Source organism: Solenopsis invicta, chromosome 16 (assembly GCF_016802725.1).
Source record: "Solenopsis invicta isolate M01_SB chromosome 16, UNIL_Sinv_3.0, whole genome shotgun sequence".
Classification (NCBI taxonomy): Eukaryota; Metazoa; Arthropoda; class Insecta; order Hymenoptera; family Formicidae; genus Solenopsis; species Solenopsis invicta.
Genome location: NC_052679.1, coordinates 2,737,900 through 2,750,033, shown reverse-complemented (window position 1 = coordinate 2,750,033; position 12,134 = coordinate 2,737,900). Strand labels below are relative to the sequence as shown.

At 32.7% G+C, this 12,134-nt stretch overlaps 3 protein-coding genes across 5 annotated transcripts; 1 reads left to right on the top strand and 2 right to left on the bottom strand.

Annotated features, from left to right (window-relative positions):
• Positions 1 to 496: 496 nt before the first annotated feature.
• LOC105202615 (cdc42 homolog) lies at positions 497 to 4,222 on the bottom strand. Of its 2 annotated transcripts, none has more exons than XM_026132031.2 (5): positions 3,935 to 4,222; positions 3,136 to 3,333; positions 2,938 to 3,047; positions 2,656 to 2,853; positions 497 to 2,239 (listed from the first exon to the last, which is right to left on the bottom strand). In XM_026132031.2, exons 2-5 carry the CDS (start codon positions 3,311 to 3,313, stop codon positions 2,150 to 2,152), a joined length of 576 nt encoding a protein of 191 aa, XP_025987816.1. In that variant the 5' UTR covers positions 3,314 to 3,333; positions 3,935 to 4,222; the 3' UTR covers positions 497 to 2,149. The 2 variants fall into 2 exon arrangements, with proteins under 2 accessions (XP_025987816.1, XP_039314750.1); XM_039458816.1 differs by having other exon boundaries at positions 3,788 to 4,211.
• A 421-nt stretch (positions 4,223 to 4,643) lies between these two features.
• LOC105202611 (AKT-interacting protein) lies at positions 4,644 to 7,562 on the bottom strand. The gene is made up of 7 exons (XM_011171197.3): positions 7,260 to 7,562; positions 6,413 to 6,594; positions 6,131 to 6,192; positions 5,634 to 5,734; positions 5,381 to 5,568; positions 4,991 to 5,162; positions 4,644 to 4,910 (listed from the first exon to the last, which is right to left on the bottom strand). The coding sequence occupies exons 1-7, from the start codon at positions 7,272 to 7,274 to the stop codon at positions 4,827 to 4,829; spliced, it is 804 nt and encodes a 267-aa protein (XP_011169499.1). The 5' UTR covers positions 7,275 to 7,562; the 3' UTR covers positions 4,644 to 4,826.
• LOC105202601 lies at positions 7,545 to 12,042 on the top strand. 2 transcript variants are annotated; one of them, XM_039458818.1, is made up of 4 exons: positions 7,545 to 7,668; positions 7,738 to 7,905; positions 10,218 to 10,455; positions 10,770 to 12,042. In XM_039458818.1, the coding sequence occupies exons 3-4, from the start codon at positions 10,253 to 10,255 to the stop codon at positions 11,026 to 11,028; spliced, it is 462 nt and encodes a 153-aa protein (XP_039314752.1). In that variant the 5' UTR covers positions 7,545 to 7,668; positions 7,738 to 7,905; positions 10,218 to 10,252; the 3' UTR covers positions 11,029 to 12,042. The 2 variants fall into 2 exon arrangements, with proteins under 2 accessions (XP_039314752.1, XP_011169491.1); XM_011171189.3 differs by lacking the exons at positions 7,545 to 7,668; positions 7,738 to 7,905 and adding an exon at positions 8,228 to 8,653.
• The last annotated feature ends 92 nt before the right edge of the window (positions 12,043 to 12,134 follow it).

Below are 12,134 nucleotides of genomic sequence, written 5' to 3'. Positions count from 1 at the left end.
TCAAATTTTCTGGAATATGCAATATTTTCTGAGTAAAATATGATATTTCTATAAATTGCTCGTAAAAGAATATTGAGAGCGCGGGTATAAAATTTTATACAAGCTACATATTCATATTTATTAAAAATGGAGTATATTCCCATCACACGTTCACAATTATCCTAATCTTATTTGATTGACACGAAACGTCTTTTACGAAACATTTAATCTCACTTTTAGCGTAAAGTAAGAATTTTATTAACTTATTTATATATAATTAAAGAGTCTTACTTGTATAAATCATATTTTTAAACATCAATGTTTGCGATCTCTCCTAGAATAATTCATATTTCTCGGGATAATATCAGTATTTCCGTTCGATAAAAGGATGACACGAGACGTGCTAATACAATAAGAGAATCTGGGGCGCGTATTATGGGACTGTTCAGCATCCATTCTGTAACCTGAACAGTTCCATAATATTGATAACTTGACGAATAACGAAAACAAACGGGCGTCGAATACATGGTATAAATATATTTATGCGAATATTTCGTTACATGATCGTGTCTACATGTTGCGACACATTATAGTGCTAATAAATGCTGTTACGTTTAACTGGATTCGTAGTGTAAAAGTTGATTAAACCTTTTTGATAAAATGCTTTCTCTCGCAACACTCCTTCTACTCGACGTCCACATATCGAATGCATCGCGACGAACATTCGTATGTGCTTAATAGTACTAACGATATGCGACATTTCGGACAATTACATAAAAAATCAGCCAGTCGCATGCCGCCGGGACTGAATCGTTTATAAATTCATTGCATGCAGCATCGTGATAATTGAAAGAATTTCGCGTATACAATCTTAAGTGGAAATTGTAAATATTGTTTATAGCATTGTCCAAAATTGGTACAGTGTGCCATTATTTTACCTTTCCCTCCCCACCCCCGTTATCATTATTTTCCCCATTACGGGCAATCGTCCTATGCTTTCTTACTCCGTATAATCTTTTAAACAGTCTTAAAGCTTTCTATCATGTTCCAAATGCATCCAGTACAATTGTAGGATGGAAGGAAGGCTAACATTTGTTTAGAAGCTCTTTAACTCTGATTCATTAGGTAATAAAGTTGCTGAAAATAGTTTGCTATGTAGAAAAACAGCATTCAAAAACATACAAAACAATTGGTCGATTTTCCTGAAAGCTTTCTTTCATCAAGACAGCTGCCATGTGTCCTCAAAAGATATAATCCGAATATTTATTATTGATATTAGAGAGCTTTTTGCGATAATACACTTCAAAACAGGGCAAGTGATGAAACTATTTGACAATTTGCTGCAATGAATATATTTTCGTTCTGAAATTATATTAACATTCAAATAAGTTCACGGTGTCAAAAACGCAATACAAGAGCCTCCAATATCAATAACGATACTTTATAATAGACGTGTTGTTAGAATTAGTAATAACCTTTCTGTGACATGCAATTGATAGTATATCTAAGTGATACTGCTTATTACGTTTATGATACTTATCATTTTATACATTCACCATAAAGTTCCTAATACTGACGTCGCCGAGAACAGAAATTTCATTCGAATATGTATCGAGAAAAATGATCGTCGCTCTAGCGAACGATACTTGAGCACTCCATTACTCAAACAAGTACTCTGTCAGATACCGACGACTCAGAATACTTATATAAACGTTTTGACTTAAAAAATATTGTTGAACAATAGCACCAATCTCTATTTGTTTCTCCATCTCTGTTCCTTTTAAGTGTAAACGTCAAAAGTTGACGAGTTTAGAACGATCTCAAAATTTGTTTGAAAATCCCCATTCTAATTAGTTCCCTCTCAAAAGTATTGGAAAAGTGAAAACTTTGTGCAATAACTTTTCTTCAAAAAAGTCATTATTTGATAGAAAAATTTTATACGATTTTATAAATTCAGTTATTATCGCACGCCTCAATGCCCCGTGGAATGTGTCTGCAGTCGTCTGGCGATTTGCTTATTCTTTCCAAATACGATTACAAACTCCATATAAGCAAAAAAATGTAGTTCTATTTAATACAGAGTGTACTACACACACGTTCGTCGCCTGGTACTACAGTGTCGTTTTGAAATCAGGCATGCGTCCCAACGATGGCAATACTTCGTGTCACCTTACAGAAGTGTACACTTCCTTTTCTTCACTGGCTCAGGCGGTTCCAGTGCAGCTAAAATAGCTTCGTCAAATACATTCTTCAAACCTTTCTGAAATGTCAAAGAAAACAAGAATTTTATATTATATATTTAAGAATAAAATAATAAAAGTATCAATTCTTTATTTTATTTAAGTAGAAATAGTTATTCCTAGATTTAATCTATATAAATTTTTAAAGTAATATTTTAATATAATCAGCCTGTTATTTTAACCTTTAGACAACCGGAAAGTCTAAATATAGACGCTATGGAGGACTCTTTGTTATATATGTTGTATCGAAGATATAAGTACAATATTTCAGGAATTTTCTAAGGGAATTATAATAGGTCCAATGCCGGCCGTTTAAAGGTTAATGTTAAATCTTAAATAACAGTGTTCTAAAAATATATCACTAATGTGTCAAATGTTTTACACAGATAAACCCTTTAGTTAAAACAAAAATTATTTTAAAAAATTTTTTATTTACCTGTGTCAGAGCACTGCATTCTACATATTTTACAGCTTTGAGTTCTTTGGCGAGTTTTTCGCCCTGCTCTCCAGATATCGGCTTCTGTTTGTTCTTTGCAAGTTTTTCTATTGTTGCCACATCATCTCTCAAATCAATTTGCGTTCCGACGAGTAAAAATGGAGTTCTCTGACAGTGATGCGTTATTTCTGGCACCCACTGTAAAATAATACATTATTGCAAATTAGAATTTCAATTAACGCATGTTTACAAAAACGTAATAAAAAACAGATATATTATTACTTTTTCTTTCACATTTTCAAATGACGACGGCGATACAACCGAGAAACATACGAGAAACACATCGGTCTGAGGATAACTTAAAGGACGCAATCTGTCATAATCTTCCTGACCTAAGAAACAGAAAGCAAAATTGAGTTATAGAATATCATATAATATAAACTGTCTTTGAGGAATAATGCAGAAAAGAAGAAACATTACCTGCTGTATCAAATAATCCTAATGTATATGGATCACCTCCTATCATCACAGTTACTGCATAATTGTCGAAAACAGTAGGCACGTATTCAGAAGGAAACTTGTTTGTAGTATATGAAATCAAGAGACATGTTTTACCAACTGCTCCATCGCCTACCACAACACATTTTATCGTCTGCATTTTGAAGTTCTTTATGTAAACTGAAACACAATAGCCATATGTAATCAAAATCCTTAACCATATGTCCAATTGTGATCAAGTGATCAAGTGATACAAAAATGAAGCAAATCTTCTGATCAATTGAAATCAGACTTAAATCTACATCGCATATCCAGTTTATCCATATCATTCAATTGAGCAGTCTCTGTCTACTTCATAATATTGCATAATCATCTTCTTTTCAATAATATACGTTTATAATCAACATACATTAATAAACATAACATATAATATTCTTAGTGATAACATACGTCCATAATTTAAACATGGATAATAATAAACAAAAGAGTATTAAACGCATAATAAAAATATTTGGCAAAACATCAGCAAAATCATTAGATAACAATATTGATAATAACGTCGTACAGTTATTCCGGTCCACAGGAACCCTTCGACGTATTCCGCCCTTAACCTAACCTAACCGTAGGTATGTACCTGCGGCGCGGGGAGCCGCGCGTCGATCGAGATTTTCTTCGACCGTAGGGTAATAAATGACTTTCACAACGCGATGCACTGCAAACTGTTATCAAGAATCCGTTCCTCGCACGGGCGCGCTTCTCGGACACGACAAAGGTACGTTACCTGGATATGCGGGGCTGTCATTAAAGGTTAAGACTGTCACAGCTCATAATCCCGTACGGCGCGGCGGATGCAGCCTCGGGCGTGCCGGTAGCAAAGGCGCTTGTCCACAGGATTGCACTTGACGACCACGAGTCTGCGGGATTGTTGCACGAGTCACCTTCCAACTTTACGAGCCCCTATCGTGCCATGTATGTTATTTTTCTCCACCTCGACGACCGCGATTTTACAGAGAGATCCTTCAACCGCGGTTAAAGCCGGGTCTCTATGCCGGAGTCATGCGTTAAAGGATAGAGGGAGGGAGGGATTTAATTTAGGACGCGTCCTCAAACAAGACGGTTTGTTTCCGGTTGCTATAAAATGGCGCTCAATTTGAAAGGTTTCTGATAGACTGCACAATGTAATCACTTGGAATATTAAAGGTCATATTCTTCTTTCTGTTTTAATCGCAATATTAATCGCGTTTAGAAAACGCATGCATTATTTGAACAACAATAAGTTTGTTATTATCGTTATCAAGTATAGAAATAATTTAGATATTAATTGTATACATATATATATATTAAAATAAAAATTGTATAATAAAATTTTCCATATTTGTGAACAATTATGTTAATAATCTATGCCTTAATTTAATTTTAAATACAAGAGTATTTCGTATATATTTTAATTTGTTCTAGATATTCTTTCTCTCTCCCTTTCTCTTTAACACATATAGACATGTATAAAATGTTTAGACATAATAGTCTGAATAAAAAAATAATTTTTTTCCGGCAAGTTTTGGGATTGACTTCATCGGCATCGTCTGCGCAATTATCAAGAGAGCAACAATTTTTTCGTATAGCTCATAAGGATGTATGTCGTTTCACTACTGCCATCATTTAGAATTCCTTCATTATCTCGCCTCTGGTTTTGAAAATGGCTGAAGCGAACCGGGTTGTACCCATGAAAAACCCAATTGCTTATTTTCTTCCTCGTCCTGCAAAGTGCGATAAATATTGATCAGATTTATAAACTCAATGCGTCTCATCATAATGGTCAATACACTAAAATATTTACTTTTGGATCATAAATTTCTCGTTTGATGGGATCATGTATTTCATTCACATATTGATTAAACGTAATATAATGCGGATCATCCATGGTAGATGGTAGATTAAACACCTGATTCACGCTTTCCTTCACGCATGCTTTTACGCGTTCTCGAAAAGCTTCAACATTTTTTTCATACCTGTAAAGTCAATTAATTCACAAATGTAGATGTTCTGAACAATAAATTTCCAGAAAAACAAAAAAGTCAAAATGACGTCAATTTGACGTTACACTGATCAAATTTGCGTCATTTTTCGGTTATGGTTTGGTCAATATGATGTAAAATTAACATATTTTGACTTTTTTGTTTTCCTTGTAAATTCTGTTTGCGTTTTTTCTAAAACAAAATGTACTTACAGGCTAGATGCATCCGCGTTGACTGGAGTCATTTTCGTATCTAGTTTAATAAATATCTTAGTGATATATTGTAATAATTGCGAAATTCTGTTGTTCCTCCTCCATTCAGGAAATCCCCACGACGTACACAATTCTCCGTTTTCTGGATTTATCAATGGATGGAAGATTTGAGTTTCAAATACAACTTTCTAAAATACATTCTAGTGAATAAGCTGTTCGTAAGATCGATTTATCTGCAAATTGATATTCTTACAGGGCAATCTCCGAGTGGAAAGTTTGGAGGCAGTGTAATGGTGAATCTAAAAACTCCGCCTTTGTAGAATCCTTGCCGAATGAAGTGTACGCCAAACCACACTGCGACAAAATGCAAAAAGCACATATTAGACTTTTCTTGCCAATTGCCAGTTTAACTATGTTAAAGTGAAACAGGCAAGAGATATGGATATATTTACATTAGAACCGTTATACAAGTCGTAATCGGGACGAGCAAGACCTATAAAATAGGTTTACACCTATCAAAAACATACTTACATTTCAATAAAAAGAAACGTAGTATGCGAACAAGAAAACAAAGAGCAAAGAGCACTTGTTCCTTCACATGCAAGTTACAGAATGGTAATAATTATTAATTGTTCCAATTTCAAAGCAATCATATGTCATTAATATCTCAGACTACAGTTATCACAAAATATTGCATGCCGAGTTGCGAATGTACTAATAAGTACTTGTATAATCTCTAATAATACTTACGAAAAGCATTTAAGGCAGATGGTATCACATAAATGCCCCTCAAATCTTGAGAACACATTTTACTGAAAAAAAGTATAATCAGATCACATTGACAGTAGAATATTTACTTTGCAACTGTTGAAAGTATTTTTTGCAGCAATTAGATTATAACTTTAAATCTAAAGATAATAATCTTGCGTTATGAAAAAATTTCCAATAGTTACAAAATAAATATTCTTCTGAATGCAATCATTATTAGCTATCATAATCAACTATCTTTTCATATGTGCATACTAAACTTACTACTCAGATAGGACGTTATATTCTTGCAAAAAAATAGCATGTTGTTTGTTGGTTTGTGACACAATTGGTCTGTCTATCATTTTCACAGACATGCTCAGTGGAGAATCCCCATTATTGCTTCCAGGCACAAGCTTCCTAAATGAGCCTTGCCTATTTAGATTATCGTCCTTGCTATCTTCGCTCTGAAAAAAGTAACAGAACAGCATTACCAAAAATTACCATCAAAAGGATTACCAGCAATATATCGTTATTATTTTGAGACTAAAAAATATTTATTAAATATAAGACAAGATGGATATACATAAATTTCCACTTTTACTGCTTGAAATCAAAACGCGCACTTTTACTCTTTGACATTATTAAATGAATCAGCAGCAAAAAGAATTACAAAAAATTATTACTAAAATGATAATAGCAGATTATTATCTCTAATACGATGGTAAAAGATATTTATTAAACATGAGAAAATATACATAGTGTGTCATACGTTTTTATCTATGCATCTTGTCATATATAAAAATATATGACAAAATGCATAGATAAAAACGTAGAACTCTCTAGCTTCACTGGTTGCAATTGCAAGTTTTTAATCTTCAAAATTATTATTAAATGAATCAGCTGAACATCATTAAAAGCAATATTAAAAGAACGACAAACAGAAAAGCATCACTATCGTAATTATGAATTAAGTATTTATTAAATAAAAAACAAGATGAATGTTTAATAAACGACTTCTCACTTTGACCACTATACTCGTAAGATTTTCTCATTATTATTATCATTAATTATTTATATAGCATTATATATATTATTTATATTATTTTAGATATTTTATACGGAAAGTCACCTTGGCCGCCGCCATGACGAGCAATGACGAGTGAGCATAGAAAAACTAGCAGAAGTGTAGATATTAATAACTCGCTACATTATATCTGATAGCGAGATAAGGTATGTCTTCGATCGAAAATCAAATCGAGACATTTGGGCTCAAAATCAGCTTTGGTTTCGACGTGCGACTGCGTGAAAACGTCACGGCACAGAGAAATCTGAGAGCAGCCATTCCGACAGTGGCGACAGATCTCAAGTCGAAATCAGTCGAAACTTCAGTCGGTACACTAACGTCACCTACGTCGCCCGATTGTTGGCACACCTGGCGAAGGAAGCGCCGAGAGCGGCGTGTATAAGAATTAACTTCAAATCATTCCTAACCACTTTCGCACGATCGATTTATTCATCTCTGTTTATCTCGTCGCGTTGTAAGTACCGAAGATAATTTACGCGAACGCAATGGGGAGGAGACGTTTAGTATTCGTACTGAATTGTAGGGGCGAATACAAGTAGGGGCGAGCGTGAATACTGGGCTGGTCAAAAACGAAGGGTCTGCGTGCGTTGTGCCAAGTGTGAATTAAGACGACACGAATCGTTGTGAGGAGGATCTTGGCTCTCGAACGCTTCGATAGCTACGACCGAGACGGAGCGATCAACGGCAAACGGTGAGTCAATTTGTACTTGTATTCACCTCTAAAATTCGCTATTCATTCCCATTGTGTTCGCGTAAATTATCGTCCGTACAGTGGGATGAGACGAATAATCGCGTGAAAATGATTACTTGGTTAGGAACGATTTAAGGTTGGTTTATGCAGGACATAACCACTAACTTATGCCGTAATCTGTAAGAAATTGACCAATCATAGTCGATTATTCTTCTATAAACTAATTATGATTGGTCAATTTCTTATAGATTCCGGCATAAGTTAGCGGTTATGGCCTGCATAAACCAACCTTTAAAGTTGATATATTCGAGTACACGCGCTCGGCGCTTCCTTCGCCAGGTGTGCCAATAGTCGCACGACCGTGACGACGTGTTTTTTGCTTTCCGAGATCTAACCAGATCTAACCTAGGCTGTGTTCGCGTAGCATGCTATTAGCGCTATCGTATCGTTTTATCCTTATTCTACGTCTAATGATCGATAAAGATAGAATGACGGAATAGCGCCGACAGCCGACAGCACGCTTCCCGAACGCAGCCCTAGTGGTGGGGAATAAAACCGGCACATCACAATGCTGGTCGTAGCGTAGGTCGTAGTCAAGTGACGGTCAGAACTCACAGTGAACTGGTGAAGACGAATCGATTGAGATGCATATACCGGTTCTTGCTTGGTACTGAATGTCGAAAATTTCAATCATCATAACCGTCCAAAATTGAAGCGTCGAGGGTTCTTAACGTCGTGAAAAATAGTGGTATGTAGATGTTTAAAAATAACTCTTGCTACAAATCTTTGAGTAACTCGTATTTGATTTCTATTCATATCGATTTCGTATCGATGATTTTCTATTCATGGATGTTTCTTGAAACGAAGAATTCTTGGTCCCAAACAAATTTGCAATGGTGTGATCGAGATCGTCGATTTTCTTGCAAACAGCATCAAGTTGATTCTGCACCAAATACTTAGTATCTACGATTGCACACAAAGTTGCCTTTTTGTGAAAATTTTTGTAAAACTTATTCTACGTATTATATTGTTATTCTAAATTAATATCTAAATGTCCATTTTTTATTTAAAGAATTATTTTTCTTAAAAGAAAAAACTTATTTTAAAGAATGGATTTGATTAACATTGTGTTATTCATACATAATGCAATTTTCAATATGCCAATTGAGGTGAGTATTGAAAATTGCATTATGTATGAATAAGACAATGTTGAACTTCTTGCAGGACATTTTTGTACCAATATATTTAAAAAATGCTTATTTCTTGCAATGCTCAATTTTTCTTATTGAAAATCATTCTCATCTTCATGTACCCCAATAGTCTTTTTGAAGAATTTGATGTTTCTGTATTTTTTTTCAAAACTTTATACCTAAACCAGGCAGGGTTGTATAAATTAATATTTTATTTTAACTATTAAAATCAATGGTATATAAAAATAATTTAATTACGTTAAAAGTTATGTGAACAAAAAACTCAGTTAAAAGTTACATTAAAATTAGACTAACTTAAGTTAAATGAAATATTAATTTCATTAAAAAGAGCATTAAGTTTAACTTTTAACTTTTTTACTAATTATTACCCAACTCTTAGTTAAAAAAAACTTTAGAGTTTTTTTTGTATTTATTACAAAAAGTTACAATCTTTTTAAGTCAAACAACACTTACTACAATTTGCAGGAAATGAACATATATAAAATAACATAATTTAAAGTGTATTTCAAATACAATAAAATAGTTATTTAGTATATTTTTTAAAATAACTATAATTTTTTTTCTCTTTATAATATTTCTTATTTTATATCTTAAATGAGTTTCTGAAATCTAATTTATATTTTTTATTTTAAAATCATATTAGTTATCTTACTAATCCCTAATAATTTGTGTATGTTACTCATACACATAACTCGCACAAAGTAGCACTACTTAGTGTGCAGTATGAGATTTTGCACTGACTTTTATGGCTTATAAATATTGGCCTATAAAAAAATTTTATTTTTTTTCTAAATGAAATACAGAACATTTGTCCTAGAATTTGAAAGTACATTTATAAAATTTTACAAACTTTTTATATTCTTTAAATAAATAAAAAACGATTGGTGAGGTGAACAAATCTTGAATTACATCTGCATTGAACATCAAGTGCAAGGGTAATTTTCAATATATGGTTGGAAGAACGATTGCTACTGATTTGTCTTTTTTTCTGTTTTCTTTATCATATTTTTTATTTGTTACATACTAATTTACTCATTTGAAAGATGGATGTCTCAATTTTATATTAGAAGTAAGATAGACTTGATCTACAATACTTTTCAGATCAATGAAAGCTGCAATTTTCGTTGGTAGATCAAATGACTGACTGCATAGGAAAATGTATAGACAAATTGTCAAATGAAGAATTATATCAAATCACAAATAATGTACACAAAACTTTAACTCATCCAAAAGGTAACAAACTTTTTGCAATGTATCTGGCGCAGTTTCCAGATCGTTTAGCCTGTTTGAATGTATATAACACCTGTTCAAAGTACCTGGATGAAGAACGGAATCAATCGTGAGTCTATTACAATTTATATTAATATGAATTTTATGATAATGTAATTTTATTCAAAATGATAGTATTCAAATATATTCAAGACATTTAAGATAAAATTTTTGGAAAGTGTGTGTAGTAATTCATACAAAAAATGTGTGTGGCATTATTAATTAGAAAAAAAACATATACATATATAAATAAAAATTTATATATATAATTTTTAATGTATTAAATATATATTGAGTATATATACGCGTACACTCGTGTACACACATAATATTTCATAATATTGAAATTTTATACACGTTATTATTAAGCAAGGAAATTTACAGAATTGCAGGAAATTCATCGGAAGAGTCACTTGAAACTCTCATCACTAAAGTTGAAATGATAAAGGAAACTGTCGATGACATGGATGAAATAGATCTTAGTCTTATGAAGCAATTCAAGGATGCCTTAGAAACAAAAACCAAAATAGCCTTACTCACTGTATTAGAAAATACTCAAGCGCAATGTCAACGTAGTTTATCCGGAAAAATACACGAACGTTTTGTAGATCATATTTTACAGTCTAAAAGTACATGTACTTAAAATTAATTTTCAGAAAATGTATATTTCGAAGAACTATGATTCATTCTTGATTTGTACTCTATTGAATAATCAAACAGTTCAAAACTTAGGTGGAAGAGATGTAACGTTCTGACTTCTTTGACATAGTGTTGCATTGTGTTGACAATCACGAGCAGATTGTTATCCGAATTCATTGGTATGTCTGTTGATTGCAGTTAATAAGACATGTTCACTTTAGTTATCAGGTAACACATAATATCACCAATATTCATCTGGTATTGCTACTGCTGTTGTATTAATTGTGACAGCTAGACTGCATTCTAAAACCGTACTGAGTAACTAAAAATCTGCAGCATACGTAACGTAAACGTAATATTTTCATATGGTTTTGGAACGCAACCACTAGATTCTCAGGCCTATTTAGTCTGATCCTATTTTACAATCTAGTTACTGCTAGTCAAAGATTAATTTTTTTTTACATTTATGCATCACCAAAGTACTTGAATGTATACTTAAAAAGCTAAAAATGCAAAATATTTTTTAATTTATTAAGTACACTTGTATAATTAGGTAATGATGTGGTTCCTAATGCGATAGACTTCCCATATAGCACAAACCGCAAGGGATATGTTTCCGTTTAGTTTCAGAAACCTAACCGTTACCTGATGATAACAGTGGTTATCATTGCAGATATGTATTTGATATCAAACGGACACGTATCCGTTACCGCACGAAATGGTTTCAATCGTCGCGTTCATAACATGAAATGTAAATACGTAACGGATGCGAAATCTTGTTGCGTAACAAGGATCTGAAGTTGGTCTCAAATATATACGTTTTATCGTATATATATTCCTATTTATAAAATATTAATTTGAAAACTGATTGTATAAAGTTTACTCAATGTAAATTGTGAACTGAAACATCTGTAAGTTAATCTTTTATCATGATATTTACTTATTTAGTTTAATTTTTTTAAAGCATAATATTGTCATGGCTACGAGAAATATTCAATAAAATGACCTTGTCAATAAGCATAAGTGTTTTCTGTGTTTTATTTTTTCTATTATCAACTCTTTTTTTTATTGAATATAAAAGAAACAGCCATTAGGTACATGTCTATCAAG

What these genes read in the sequence shown, in the direction of transcription:
- LOC105202611 (XM_011171197.3), bottom strand. An exon ending in TATAACGTCCTATCTGAGTA is followed by an intron (nt 6,193 to 6,412) that starts GTAAGTTTAGTA and finishes ACTTTTTTTCAG; the next exon opens with TAAAATGTGTTCTCAAGATT. An exon ending in GAGAAATTTATGATCCAAAA is followed by an intron (nt 4,911 to 4,990) that starts GTAAATATTTTA and finishes CGCACTTTGCAG; the next exon opens with GACGAGGAAGAAAATAAGCA.
- LOC105202601 (XM_039458818.1), top strand. Translation starts at nt 10,253, where the DNA reads ATGACTGACTGCATAGGAAAATGTATAGACAAATTGTCAAATGAAGAA. An exon ending in GATGAAGAACGGAATCAATC is followed by an intron (nt 10,456 to 10,769) that starts GTGAGTCTATTA and finishes GGAAATTTACAG; the next exon opens with AATTGCAGGAAATTCATCGG.
- LOC105202615 (XM_026132031.2), bottom strand. Translation starts at nt 3,313, where the DNA reads ATGCAGACGATAAAATGTGTTGTGGTAGGCGATGGAGCAGTTGGTAAA. An exon ending in AGGATTATTTGATACAGCAG is followed by an intron (nt 3,048 to 3,135) that starts GTAATGTTTCTT and finishes TCTGTTTCTTAG; the next exon opens with GTCAGGAAGATTATGACAGA. An exon ending in TTGAAAATGTGAAAGAAAAA is followed by an intron (nt 2,854 to 2,937) that starts GTAATAATATAT and finishes ATTATTTTACAG; the next exon opens with TGGGTGCCAGAAATAACGCA.